A 13,743-nucleotide genomic window follows, 5' to 3' on the forward strand; every position below is an offset into this window, starting at 1 on the left:
GTATGAACTGATATTTTAAAATCCTTTGCTAAAATAATGTGGGTATCATATTTTAATTTATAATAACAAAAAACATTCCATTGCCAATAAGGCTTTAAACTTTTAAAGTATCAGCTTTATAGCATTCAGTACTGTACCTTCAATCTAGAATTCTCATCCACATCACTTTTAATGCGATTCAACCATGATTCATTGAACCAAGATGGGTCACTGCAAGGATTGCAGGAAAAAAAGGTCACAGACAAAACAGAAAAATCACAGCCATTCTTTTGTAAACTCAAAGGATTAGAATTTTCCCAGTTTGTTATTTCAGTTTTTTTTTCCCCCTGTTTTCTGACACTTCCACAGGAAATCAGCAAGCAGCTACTGCACAGGAATATCCTTATCATACAGTTCAGCATACATCATTATGCCAGGGGCAGTTAACGATTTATCCAGGAACCCAGAACTGAGTATTCTTGAGGAGCCTATGGGCAGCAGCAACATTCGGAACCATCACAATCAGCATCCTAGAATTGGCCTAACAGTGATCCTTCCATTAGAAGCCAAGATAAAATTATAAGCTCCACATTATAGGTGCAATCAGCCACATTGCTGCGGCCACAATTAGGTTGACCCTTTTCACGCCCCTCCCCATTTCTCCCAACCACTCAATCTCTTGAAGTAATTGGAGGCCCTTGGACAGCCCCCTCCCTCCCACAACTGTTGAACTATCTATGGAGTTACCATTGGCAGCTGCAGCTCCCTGGTTCTTTCTCAATGAGGCCTCATTAGATACATGCTGAGTATACTAAGCCAGCATTTTACTGAGATTCAGGTGGGATTCAACTTCTAGCCCAAACCATTCAAGAAAGGCTCAGATTAAAAGACTTACATTTTGTTAAGAACCTGTGCCATTGTAGTTCCACTGGTTAAATCCTGAACACTGTCACATGCTGAGGAAACATTAAACGTCTGTAGCTGTGAAGAAAACATTGAAAAATCGTTGGATAAATTACATCAATACAGACAAACAATTTAGACACTATTATTATGCATGACCATTGTGAACTAACAGGCAATTTATTATAGTGTCAAAAGATACAATGTTTTTATCTATAACAGTTATGGCAATAGCCTTTTGTTTTGCATTTCATGATTTCTTTTGATGATTTTCTCTTATAACATGATTTTCTATCGTGTCATTATTCTATCGAGACTGAATCACACTGGTTGCTAAGCAGGATTTCTTTCAATTACAGGTGTGGATTAGAATAAATCAAACAAACAATAAGTACCTGCACAGCTGTTACCTGAGCTCTAAGATTATATTACTACATTTACTGCAGGAATCACCTGGCCTTTGTTTCTTTAAAAGTCATTTGATCCTTCAATTGTTTTGAGTGCTAATAAATATGCCCAAGTATTAATTATTCTAAAACATCAAGCATTGGTTGGAGCTGATCATCTATACTTACACAAATTACTTCAAGGAAACAGCAGCCTTATTGCTGAATATATAATGAGTTAACAACCAACAAACTATAGAACTGTATATACCATGACTAGAATCATAGAACAGTACATCACAAAACAGGCCCTTCGGCCCACAATGTTGTGCCGACCTTTAAAACCTCTGCTAAGACTATCTAACCCCTTCCCCCCACATATCCCTCTATTTTAAATTCCTCCATATACTTATCTAGCAATCTCTTGAACTTGACCAATGCACCCGCCTCCACCACCACTCCAGGCAGCGCATTCCATGCCCCAACCACTCCCTGGGTAAAAAACCTTCCCCGGATATCTCCCATGAACTTCCCACCCATTACTTTAAAGCCATGCCCTAAACTACTTTAGTTAGTGATAGCTATTTGGCTACCCCACTGTTAGGTACAACTAATTCTGGAATATTTAAATCTATAATTCTCCTCATTCCACAGTTCAGATAGACACATCTGTGATACCAAAATTTCTTGCCTGGAAATTCAGGTATAGCCATCCTTGGGTGGAGAGGTGGCACAGAATATGTGGCCTAAATGGTGAGACCCAAGGTGCCTTGGAAAGTAGACCTCCGGTTTGAAAACAATGGTGTTGGTGAGGCACAACAATCAGCTAAACAGTGCAAGTTTGTACAGCCACTGGCATCTCAGCACCTTTCAGCAGCAAGGGCTGAAGGGGTGGCAGATGAATTAAGAGGCAAGTTTTGAGAGCTCATGTGAGCTTTCTTTAAAGATAGGATCCCGAGGAGTATTCTTCCGAGCTCAGTAAATAGGTGGGTTAATGTGAAAAATATACCATGCAAGTTGCAGGTCTGGTTTGGTTTGTCTGAATCCAGTTGGTACTGGAATAGGCTGCCTCAGGGCATTCAAATGGTGGCTGGGGCTTATATACCCATTAAGTCCTTCGTAGGAAAAGATGCTAAAACCTGCTTCAGGCTTATGTACAAGATCTCTTTATTTCCTTCTTCTCATTATTACAGGTGGCTGCACAACCAAATTTACCAAAGTTCATGTACTTTGCTATATTTATCCAAATTCCTGGATGGAAAAAATATATTCCAGATCTGGAATGACTTATGAAATTCATATTTTTAAATTGTATATGACAAAGTTAGACACATTAGGCTGTACTTTTTAAATCACTGCTCTGATGAGGGGAACTTCTTCAATTATACTTAATTCATTAATGAGAGGTATTCTGCAGCAGTTTAAAGATTCCATGCCAAAGCTGGGTATGTAATCAATTGCAATCTTGCATCAGAGCTATACAACACAGAAACAGGCCCATCAGCCCACTGAATCCGTACTTACCCATTTACACTAATCCCATTTTATTCTCCCCACATTAACCTGAACTCCCCTCAGATCCTACCACTCACCTACACACTAAGGGCAATGTATAATGGCCAATAAAATTAATCTACCAACCCAAACGTCTTTGGAACATGGGAGGCAAATGGAACTCCCAGGAGAAACCAGCACAGTCACAGGGAGAACACACAAACTCCACATTGATAGCACCAAAAGTCAGGATTGAATCCAGGTCACTGGAGCTATGAGGCAGCAGCTCTACCAGCTGCTCCTCTGTGCCATGCTTTCATCCAGCTAAGACACTCAATAAAATACTTGTTCTATTAAAGAATTTGTTGCAACCTCTCATCTCTCTCTAAGATGGTTAAAGGTTGGTGGGGATGAAATAGGAAGATTAAATTAAAATGAACTTGTGGAGGTTTTAAAACAGTAAAGTGCTTTATCACATTTTGATTCGAGAAGAGACCTGACAGGGAACCAGAAAATTTTGGGGTATCTTTAACATTAAAGGAACAGGAAACTATTACATTCTCTTTTGGTGTAAATCATAATTCAAACTCCCCCCCACCCCTACTGATAGCACTATGCTCTTTAATATGTCTCTTAAATAATATTACTTTACTTTGTGATCTCATAATCTTTCATTTGCAATATATTTAGAAATATATTAGTATCTATATTTTTACACCACTTTTCAGGAGATAGCATTTATTTTTGTAAAAGGAAAGGAAATTACATGGATTGTTGTGTTACACTTACATTTCCTCATAAAAAACATTTTAATAGAAATTTCATTGCACTTTAAAGCCTGCTGTTCACTTTACAGATTCCCCAGTCAAAATTCCCAAATTAAATATAAACTGGCTTAAACTGCCAGCTTAAATTGCATCCTTAAGCGACGGCAAGGATTCATAATGAAGAACGGAGAGAGAGCAAGAGAGAGAGCGAGAGACTTTCAAATGAAGATCTTGATTCCAGGAAATAAAATGAAAATAGTTTTGTCTTTCAGGATTTAGTTAATCACTGTAGAACTAAAACAATTTATGACAAACAGCACTGCTGTTTATTTTATTGAATAAATAGATAGGTCAGTGTAATCATCTAAATTGGTTATAAAAACAGAAAATGCTGGTCAGAAGGTCCATCTGTAGAAAGAGAAAGAAACTTAATATATTAGGTCCCAGATGCTTCTTCAGAACCCTCAAATAAAAACTGATCTTGGACCTGAAACATCAACTCTGTTTTTCATAGATGTTGCCTGATCTGTGAGTTTTCTGGTTTAATGGTTTTATTTCAAATTTCCAATATCTGCAGTTTCTTTGAAATTCATATAAATTGCTTATTTTTGATATATTATCATTTCACTGAATGTTTTTATTTCTTTTCCTTCAAAATATCCTCATCTTCAACCAGCACTATTAGTTGTTTGCTGAAAAAATTAATTATACTTTGTATAACAGGTTATGGATGCACAGACCCCATGACATAAAAGCAAAATGTATGACAAATTTTCTAGGTTACTCAAAAGTTCATGTGTTCTGTGCTTCTCTATGTCTTTAAACATAGAGACAATCAGCATTATAGAAATTGAATTATCCTTTAAAAACACATACCTGCACTGAGACAAATACTAAATGCCCACATGATAAACTACCCATGACAGGAACATCATTCTATCAGCTTCATTCATTATGGCAAGATACTGAGTCTATACATGTGGTATTAAGTTGCAGGTCTGAAAACAGGATCCATGTTGGGTGTAGTGTGACCGTGTAGACTTTTTTATTAGTGTAATAAGATCCATGCATGGACTGTTTTATTCAACAAAACTAAAGAAGCAAAACAAAGCCACTGATCCATCAGCCTGGTCTCAATTTCCTGGCAGTAGACTAATATCGTTGCCAATCTACATATCCAAATGTTTACAATATATGGCTCAAAGTCTAGAAGCATAGCACAATAATACTGCTAAATATTCCCATGCCACAGTGATAGTCACAGTACACTTCCTATCTCTGGTGTTGCAGCTCATACATCTTTCAGCAGTCCATAATGATGGCAATACAGCCACAGAAGTGTAACATGCTTTCTTTCAATCTCTGATGAGGAATGATGAAAGGCTTGCATTGCTAGAGCACCTTTCACACATAAAATTGTTCAAAAGTACTTTATTTGTAGTAAATATGTAAGAGTCCCTAGTTTATTGTGAAATTTATTGATGTTGACATACAATTTACACTGGGATCTGAATAATAAAAGGGGCTGCAAGATGAAACTGCAGAAAAAGCTGCAGTGAACTTTCAAGCATGTTAGGCTCACGTTAAAATCAGGCGAATCAGTTAAATGCACCTTATCCACAAGCATTCTCCCTTTGCTCCCCACTGCACCTGTGGCAGGCACAAGCATGGAATTGGAATTAAGTTCCCATAGAATTTCATCTCATTCTCCCATTACTCTTTAAAGTAGTGCCATCATCTTTGATCTCTATGAGAAAAAATTCGGGCCTTCATTCAATATCTCATCTAAAAATGACCCTCCAACACTTCCTTGTTATTCCACTGAAGTATCAGCCTAGGTCTTTGTGCTCACATTTCTGGAGTGGGAATTTAATTCAGGAATTTTTGACTCTGTGAGCATGTCACCAACTGAGCCACAGCTGAAACTGAAGAATGAACCATGGTTAATATCGCTCATAAAAGGTATATGAATAGATTAAGTGAATGTGTAAACTAAAAGAAATGCATGTTAATGTTGACAATTGTAAAATCATCTATTTTATATACAAAATGGATAGAACATAATACTCTCTGAATGGTGCACAAAGCAAGTCCAAAGAAAGCTAGTGGTCCTTGCACAAAGATGATTAAAATGTCATGGAAAAGTCTAGAGGACTGGAATACAAATGAGTAATGGTTATATTAAAGTTATACAAATCCCTAATAAGACATCATCTGGCAAAGTGTGTGCAATGTTAGAGATTACATCTTAGAAAAGGTACATTGGCCTCAGATGGATTGGTCAGAATGTTACCTAGACGATAAGGATTAAATTAGCAGGATTGAATTCTCTGGAATGTAATAGTTTAGAGAGTGATTTCATTGAATTATTCAGTACTTTAAGGGAAGCTATTTCCATTGGCCGAGGAGATCAACATGAGGCAAGCCAAAACAAAAAGCCTGAACTTTCTGGAGTGAATTTAGGAAACACTTCTATGTGCAAATATTGATAAACAGTTGCATTCCTCTTCTGGAAAAAGGCAACCAGTGCTAAATTAATTGTTAATCTTAAAGATGAGATTGACAATATCTTTGGGTAACAAAACCGACGAGTCTAGAGAAAAGGCAGATGATGTGGAGTTAGCCACAATATTCTCAGTAAATGACAGAAAAGGCTTGAGGAGCTAAGTGACCTAACTCACTTCTACATGGACTGATGGATCCTTTAGATTGTCTCAATCCTGATATTTTGGATAGACTACAAACATACCTTTTTTTGCCCTCAGCATCCATATGCAATAACAACTGAAATCATGATAAAATCTTAGCCTAAAGAATTAAGAATATCTCTTCTTGATTTATTGGAGAGATACATGTGCAACTAAATAAAGCACAACTGAAATGACTGTCAATTTCAAAATTTGTTGTTTCAATCTAGTTGTCATTCTTTTTTCTCCCATGCAGTTTAAACTTGCTGGCACCTATCCCAGTGAATATTATATACAAATAAGAATATGCAATGCTGCTCCAGGAATGTCAAATTACCCTCAAACTTAAGTTATTTTCTAATTTGCCTTTATAACATTTACCTACCTTCAGCTGACAGCAGAAAACGAGTTCAGAGCAACAGGTTCATTTGACATTTTTAACCCAGGCTCAAGCTTTCTTGGTCAAACTTTGATCAACATTGCCTCAAAGTAGGACCTTGTTGTTCAATAGGTTTAGGAACTCATTATTTACGCATTAACATGCAGGTTGGCACTGGACTCATAATTAAGAGTACTGAGCCATAGGTGTGAGTTGAAATCCCACAATGGTGGCCGGAAAATTTAAATAGTTAATTTAGTAAACTAGGTATTAAGAAGCTACTGACTGTGTAATAACCACATTGTCCTTAAAAGCTCATCTGGCTCACTAATTTTGGTTAGTAAGGAAATCTGCAGTCTTTAAACACAATGGCCTGAATATGCCTCATCCTTGGGAACTTGTTTTGTGGGACCTGGTTCAGCGACCCTTCAATGTGCCATTACCACAGTGGCACAGCATCGCCTCTAATTGACGGTATATATAGACCAGGCTAGGCTATGGCAGTTGATGAGAGAAAACAACAGTGTAGAAAAAAATCTACTTTGACAAAGTTCTGTCTTCACCCTGAGAATATTCTCCATTATGTCGTATGACACCGGTATGCTAAATGGCTTAGATTCATAATAAATCTGACTCTCTATCCAACAAAACCTTTAGTACATGGACCAGATTGGTTTGAGTTTGCAGTTTATCACCTACAGCACCCTCTCCAGGACAGTAAAAGGTGGGTTTGCCAGATCTGCCCATAATCCCATAGATTATTTAAAAAATTAATAAAGCAGAAATCCCCACACTGTCTGATGTGGAAATTATTAAGTTCCTTGCCAGTACCAATGAGACAATAGAACCATTTGCTTATAAACCACAAGCTTGGTTTTAACTTTTTATTGTTATTCCCACATTAAGCAAAAACTGATCCAAACTCCGAGTTGAACACCTTTTTTTTAAAACAAGATACATACATTCTTTACTCATTTGGGTAACTCACTGAAACATTCTGAACAACAAACACGATTTATGCTTCAAATGAGGGAAACATTACTTCACGCTAGTGGACAGGACTCAGCTCTGAGCTATAAATTCAGATCATGTAGCAATGGTCTGAAGCTGTACAAAAAAATAAAACTATCACCTTCTTCTCTAATTTTAGTTTGTAGTAGATTCTGCCTAAGTTTGGATTTTTGATTGTCAAAAGCAACAACATTTATATCAGTAGTACCTTTTACACAGCAAAACAACCAAAAGGTACTTCACGGGAGGGTTATCAAACAATATCGGACAGTGAGACTAAAAACAATTCGGACAAATGATTAAAAATATAGTCAATGATATACTTTTTAAGGAGAAACCTGTAACTCTTTGAGACACATACAGAGAATGTGACCTTGTGGGCTTCCCCTGGGTGTTTTCATTTCCTCCCATGTCCCAAGGAAATGTTAGTTGGTAGGTTAACTGACTGCTGTAGACTATCCTTGGTGTAGATTGGTGATATGAGAATTGGGGGCGGTCATGGGCATGTGAGAGAGAATAGGTTGCAGGGAAATAACTGTAGGAGTGGAAATTATGGGATTGCCCTGAGAGCCAGCGTAGACTCAATGGACCACATGGCTTCCTTCTACATCAAAAAGGAAATATGAAATCTGAAAATATGAATTCTGGAACTTAGGGCCACTGTAACTGAAAGCATGTCCACCAATGGTAGAGTGATTAAAATCAGACCCTAGAAAGGGTAGATATCTGTAACGTTTGCAGGGCTGAAGGATGTCACGGGGATATAGAATGGCAAGGCCATAAAAAGAATCAAAAATAATTTGAAAGTTATACTGGTTCAGGATATCTGGCAAAGCATTGAAGAACATGCTAAACAGGTCAGGTGTCAGTCCATTAAAAAGTGTCAAAAACCATGCCTTCAGCAATCTTCCAAAATTCTTTCACATCATTGCTCAATTATGTGAATAACAAGCTCAAACTTGTCTTGACTGTTTACATCACAAAGGTTTTAGTTATTTTGGTAAAAACCGTGACATGTCCCACATATTAAAACTTTTCAAACAGTCCAACAGCAAACATATTATTCATGCTTTGCTTCGACTGAAATCTAGGAACAGTAGCTTCAATGGTTTTGGTTGCTGGTTCAGAGAATTCTATCAATAGACAGTTTCTAGTTTCTTCCAAGGAATCCTTGAAATTTACAGACAGAAAGAAGCCAATTGGCCCATCATGTCAATGCTAGCCAATGATGAACTTTAGGCTCATCCCACCTCCCAGCTTTTGACCCATAGCCTTGTAGGTTATGGCTCCCTAATTGTCTATCCAAGTATTTCTATATTAAAGATTGTGACGGTTTCTGTCTCCTTCATCTTTTTAGACTGAGTTTCAGATCTTCACCACTCATTGAGTGAAATATTTTTTCCTCAACACCATTAAAATCTCTTCCTCCAGTTTCTGCTGAAGGAAAGTGCATTTTTATAACTTAATAGCAGGCACTTCTAAGGCCAAGAAAGGAAATAAAGTAATTTCAGTGTCTCGTGTTGGCCGAGTCATTGTGCTTAAACCTTAGAGATGGAATGTGGTCCAAGCTTGATGTAATGATATTTGTGATTTAGGTAATGCCCTCGGTTATCTTGTTGAGGGTGACATGTCGGAGTAGAGAGATCTGAATTAGTTATTGTGGGATTTCTGGGTAATGGACATCCTCTAATGAAGTCATTGAAAGGTTCAGTGTAACATTCCTATAGCTTGTGCTTTTCAAGGATTCAGTCTGGGATGCACGTTGTGTGTTGTTATTCTGCACATATCTTTCAATGCAATTGATCTGGATGCAACTGGATCTCAGCTAATATAAGTAAATCTGCCAGATTAACATGCAGCACATTTTAATATTGATACCACAAAATAGGAAGTCTAAGTGGCATTGTGACTCTGGGGTCTGAACGGGGAGAGATGAAGGCAGATTTCAAGAGTTACAACTGCACTGGTGTCATCATCTGGCCCTACAATTTACGTCCATGCCAAAGGTTGTCAATTAAAGTCTGGGCACTTCAATTAGTCACAAATATGCTGTCAGGGAGAGTAGTGGAGGCAGATTCAAAATGGAACCAGATAAGGTGCCAGATCATGCTGATGGCCAGCCACTGGATCTGCTGGCTGGTTGCAGACTGCTTGTCACTGCGTTCTGGAATTCTATGACTGCACAATGCAAGTATGAAAAATGCAGGTCAGATGCAGCAGCATTTCGCTCCACCCCTGGACTTGTGATTCAGTCTGATGCTTTCATTAGCATACTGAGCTGAGAGACTGGAATGCACTTCAGATCTGACCCCAGAGCTTTACGCCAGCCACAGCTGGCATATTTCACATGGCTACATTCATTCAGATAGGGTACTGACGTTGAATAAATGGCAGGTTCAGCTCGGAATTTTTTTTTTATTTTTCTTTATTTCACAGTATAGTATGCTTTTAATTAACAGCAGTTTACTGTGTTTCAAATAAATTTAATTTTAATAAATAATATATCTAAATGTTCATCAGGTCAGTCAGTTGGCAGGGCCTCAGTTTGTGCTGATTGCAACCTAGTTATCACTCACTCCACCTTGCAAAACAACCACAGTGGCTGTGGGGCACAAGCTGGGTTAAAGGTGATCTGGCCCAATTTTTCAGATGGGAAAAAAATATGGTTGTGGTGAGAGATTGGGAAGTGAAACTACCTGGATTGCACTTGCATAGAGCTTGCTTGAACTTAACAAATCAAATGGCCTTCTTTGCTGTAATCCTTCTGTCATTCTGTGAAGTTCATCAAAGTATATTGAACAATTTGAGATTCTTCTTTTCGTGTAGAGACCACCATGATGAGGTGCAAAATGGAAGAGCAAGAGCATTCTTCTCGTCTAAACAATCTTGTATCCTTTTATGAATTAAATTAATAATACATTCTTGAAATCCTTTATCATTTTGAGATCTGGGCCTTGTTTCCCATTACAATTAAAAGAAAATAGCTACAGGTTTAATGCAATATAATTTGAGCTTAAATTTCAGAATGTATCTTCTGTATTTCACAGGACATTGTTTACAAATGGAATCCAGCCATTCAAATTCACCTAATAATTATAATTATTGATTTGGAACATATCCTAAATTACTGGGTTATTTAATCACAGTTATTTGTGGAGCTCACTACTGTTATGTACTTCTAGAAAACAAAACAGGATAAATCTTCATTGGACAAAGCTGAAAATACATCCAACCTTATTTTTGCAGCTTATATTACTGCCTGATGCCATGGCATAATTTTCAGATCAATCAACTTTCTGAACAATCTAAATCTGTATCCATTGTGATAGATACATATATGAAATAAAAATATACATTTGTTCTAAATGTTGGAAATAGTAATTCATTGGATAATAAGCAGAAAACGCAAGTTGGAATCAAGAGGTCACTATTTGGTAGGGAGAGTGTGTCTAGTGTGGTGGGGTTGGGAGGGACAGTTGTTCACAGATCTATATCTATAAGTTAGATGCAGAGAGGCTTCAGGGGATATACATGTGAAATAAATGGGCAAAGATATTGCAGATGGAATATAATGTGGAAAAATGTGAAGTCTTCAACTTTGGTAGAAACAAAAAAGAAAAAAAAAGAGGTGCTAAAAGGTGTTTGTGTTCAGAAAGACCTGTCCATGTATACAAATAACTAAGTTAATATACCTGTTCAGTAAGCAATATTGGTCTTAATTGAAAGAGGATTAGAATACAAGAGTAATGATGTTATACAAAAATATATAGGATCATGGTGAGACTGGAACCATGAATTTTGTCTACAGATCTGTTGTAATTTAAGGCAGTGATTAGTTAGCTTCTGAATATTAGTGGAATCAAGAGATAAACTTGGTGCACGTAGGTGACCCTGAAGTAGAAGATTAGTCTTATTGAATGGCAGAGTAGGCATGAGGGGCCAAAAACTGCTTTCGTTTACATTCTTACCAGGTTAGACAGCATCAGTGGTGAGTGTAATGGAGTTACAGTTTCAGATTGAAGATTGTTCATTATAATTGATCAATGGCCTGTAACATTAATTCTGTTTCTACATCTGTAAATTGGTCTGGTTTAATTGGTGTTTGGCAAACCATTAAAGAAAATACAGGAAATAAATGGTGTTTAACAATTAAAACAAATGGACTTTATGGAAAAATGAATGCTGTGATCTTTTATTCTACCATTTTAACACATTTAGTATTATTAAAAGGCATTAGCACAATGTGTAAAGAAAATTGATTATAGACAATTGACAAACAGCAATTAACTTCTATTCCTAATCTATAATTGGTTTGGTGGAACGAGCTAGTTTTATACAGGATTGCTGTTCAGTGGCTCCAGTGTGACTATTTTAGATAGAAGTAGATTTTCCTTCATAACAAATAATTGCTCCTGTGACCCAGCTATTGTATCAACTTGCCAATTCTCAGTGACAACAGAGGCAGGCGCTCACTTTCATTAAATCTACAGCATAACTCAAATTTCCAATGCAACACACTGTCCAAGTACTGCAATAAACATTTGATTTTACCTGACAAGGTGACCAGAGAAAGAGAAAGCAGAACTAGGTCTGTTAAGAGGACCAGTTCAATCAACTACAGTAAATCTCTTATAATACACTATTTGACTTTGCAGAAATCCCAATGATTTGGCCTCTGGCTCACCAGGTGATGCTTTCCACACTCCCTTCCCAAGTTCCACTCACCAAGGTACAGTTCTACTTCCCCTTTCAACTTTGCTGATTCACTGGAAAATTCATTATAATACTTTGGAACATATGAAAAAGTGAATTAAAACTGTTGAGGTGCTAAGAGAAATAACATCCAATAGTCTGGAAAACCTGCCAATCCCTCACCATGAAAGTCCTGAGCATATTGGATTTCTGGAGTTTTACTATATTTAGAACTGTTTTACATTTTTAAAATAAAAATAATCATCACAAATCATCAAAGGTATAGTATTAACTGAATGACATCATGAATGCCAGCAATGAAGAAATAAGTTCCTGTCTATTAGCGTAGGCCTACAGGGGTGATTTCTTTTACTATTAAAACATTTTGTACGGTGTTGTAATTACACCAGTTTGGCAAATACACCATAAACTTAGCGATTACGCCACGTTAATCAGGTATTTAAGCAGAAAATGAAACCTATCGCAATCGTGCCTACTCAGGGTCGTAATGGCTGTTTGCAAGCATCACCTGTACAGGAGGGCACCACAGGTGAGTTACAGGGAACACGGGACCTACAAACTGACATTGGCTGATTACAGTTCATGAGAACTCACTTACCCAAATTATCAAACTATCGCACAGGTCGGATTTATTTACTTCCATTGGTTTAAGCCACTTGAACACAGATACAGATCAATAAAGGCGACAACTTATTTTAACTTTCCCCTGCACTCTTCCGTCTAAGTGCACCTGAGCCAGCAAGGAAATTATGACACAAAACGCCACCTGAATGGCTACTCAAAGCAAGGAAAGCTGGATATTGGGATTGGCTGTCCTCGTGTTGATCGACACTTCCAGTATCCATTCAAGAACGGTATCGTAATAGTAGCCCAACCCCTCCCTCTTCATCCTCAATGAGGCGTTCCTCTCATGACAGGTAAATTGTGGCAGAATGTATGATTGTGATGGTTCAAAGCGAACGCAAATATTTGGGCAAGTTGCAAATGGATTAAGAGATAAATGAATCTGCGGGATTTTCATGCTTAATTTGAAAAAAGCATTTGTAGTATGTTTTTACACTTATTCCAAGTAAAATGTGAAATGGAAATTTTCTTTAATACGAAAAAACTGCAAATTTAAGGCGGTTGAGCCTTGCCTTTCCATAACTTTTTTTTTGAATTGTACCGTGATGCATAATACCATGGCAGAATATTTTGTCTCATACACGGCAGATACATTAATATCTTAAATTAATCTGCGAGTGGGATTAAGGCATAAAGCGTTAGCTATTTGTTTTAATTGGTTCATCGGGTTGTCAATCTTTACTTGACGCAAATGAGGAAATAGCTGGGCACGATCCTTCATCCAGGAGAAATATGGAATTAATAACACACGGCGCCGGCCTTGCTGCAACACCCGGGAATACAGTGGAAAGGCAGAACTT

At 37.4% G+C, this 13,743-nt stretch overlaps 1 protein-coding gene across 1 annotated transcript in view; it reads right to left on the reverse strand.

Annotated features, from left to right (window-relative positions):
- hook1 (hook microtubule-tethering protein 1) overlaps positions 1 to 13,054 on the reverse strand; it is a 51,579-nt gene extending 38,525 nt beyond the window's left edge. The window contains exons 1-3 of the mRNA XM_052011925.1: positions 12,918 to 13,054; positions 875 to 960; positions 138 to 210 (exon numbers count right to left, since the gene is read on the reverse strand). Of these exons, the coding sequence (XP_051867885.1) occupies positions 138 to 210; positions 875 to 960; positions 12,918 to 12,962 (204 nt within the window). The 5' untranslated portion in view covers positions 12,963 to 13,054. The remainder of the gene's footprint in view (positions 1 to 137; positions 211 to 874; positions 961 to 12,917) is intronic.
- Positions 13,055 to 13,743: the final 689 nt, after the last annotated feature.

Source organism: Pristis pectinata, chromosome 3 (assembly GCF_009764475.1).
Source record: "Pristis pectinata isolate sPriPec2 chromosome 3, sPriPec2.1.pri, whole genome shotgun sequence".
In the NCBI taxonomy this organism is placed as follows: domain Eukaryota; kingdom Metazoa; phylum Chordata; class Chondrichthyes; order Rhinopristiformes; family Pristidae; genus Pristis; species Pristis pectinata.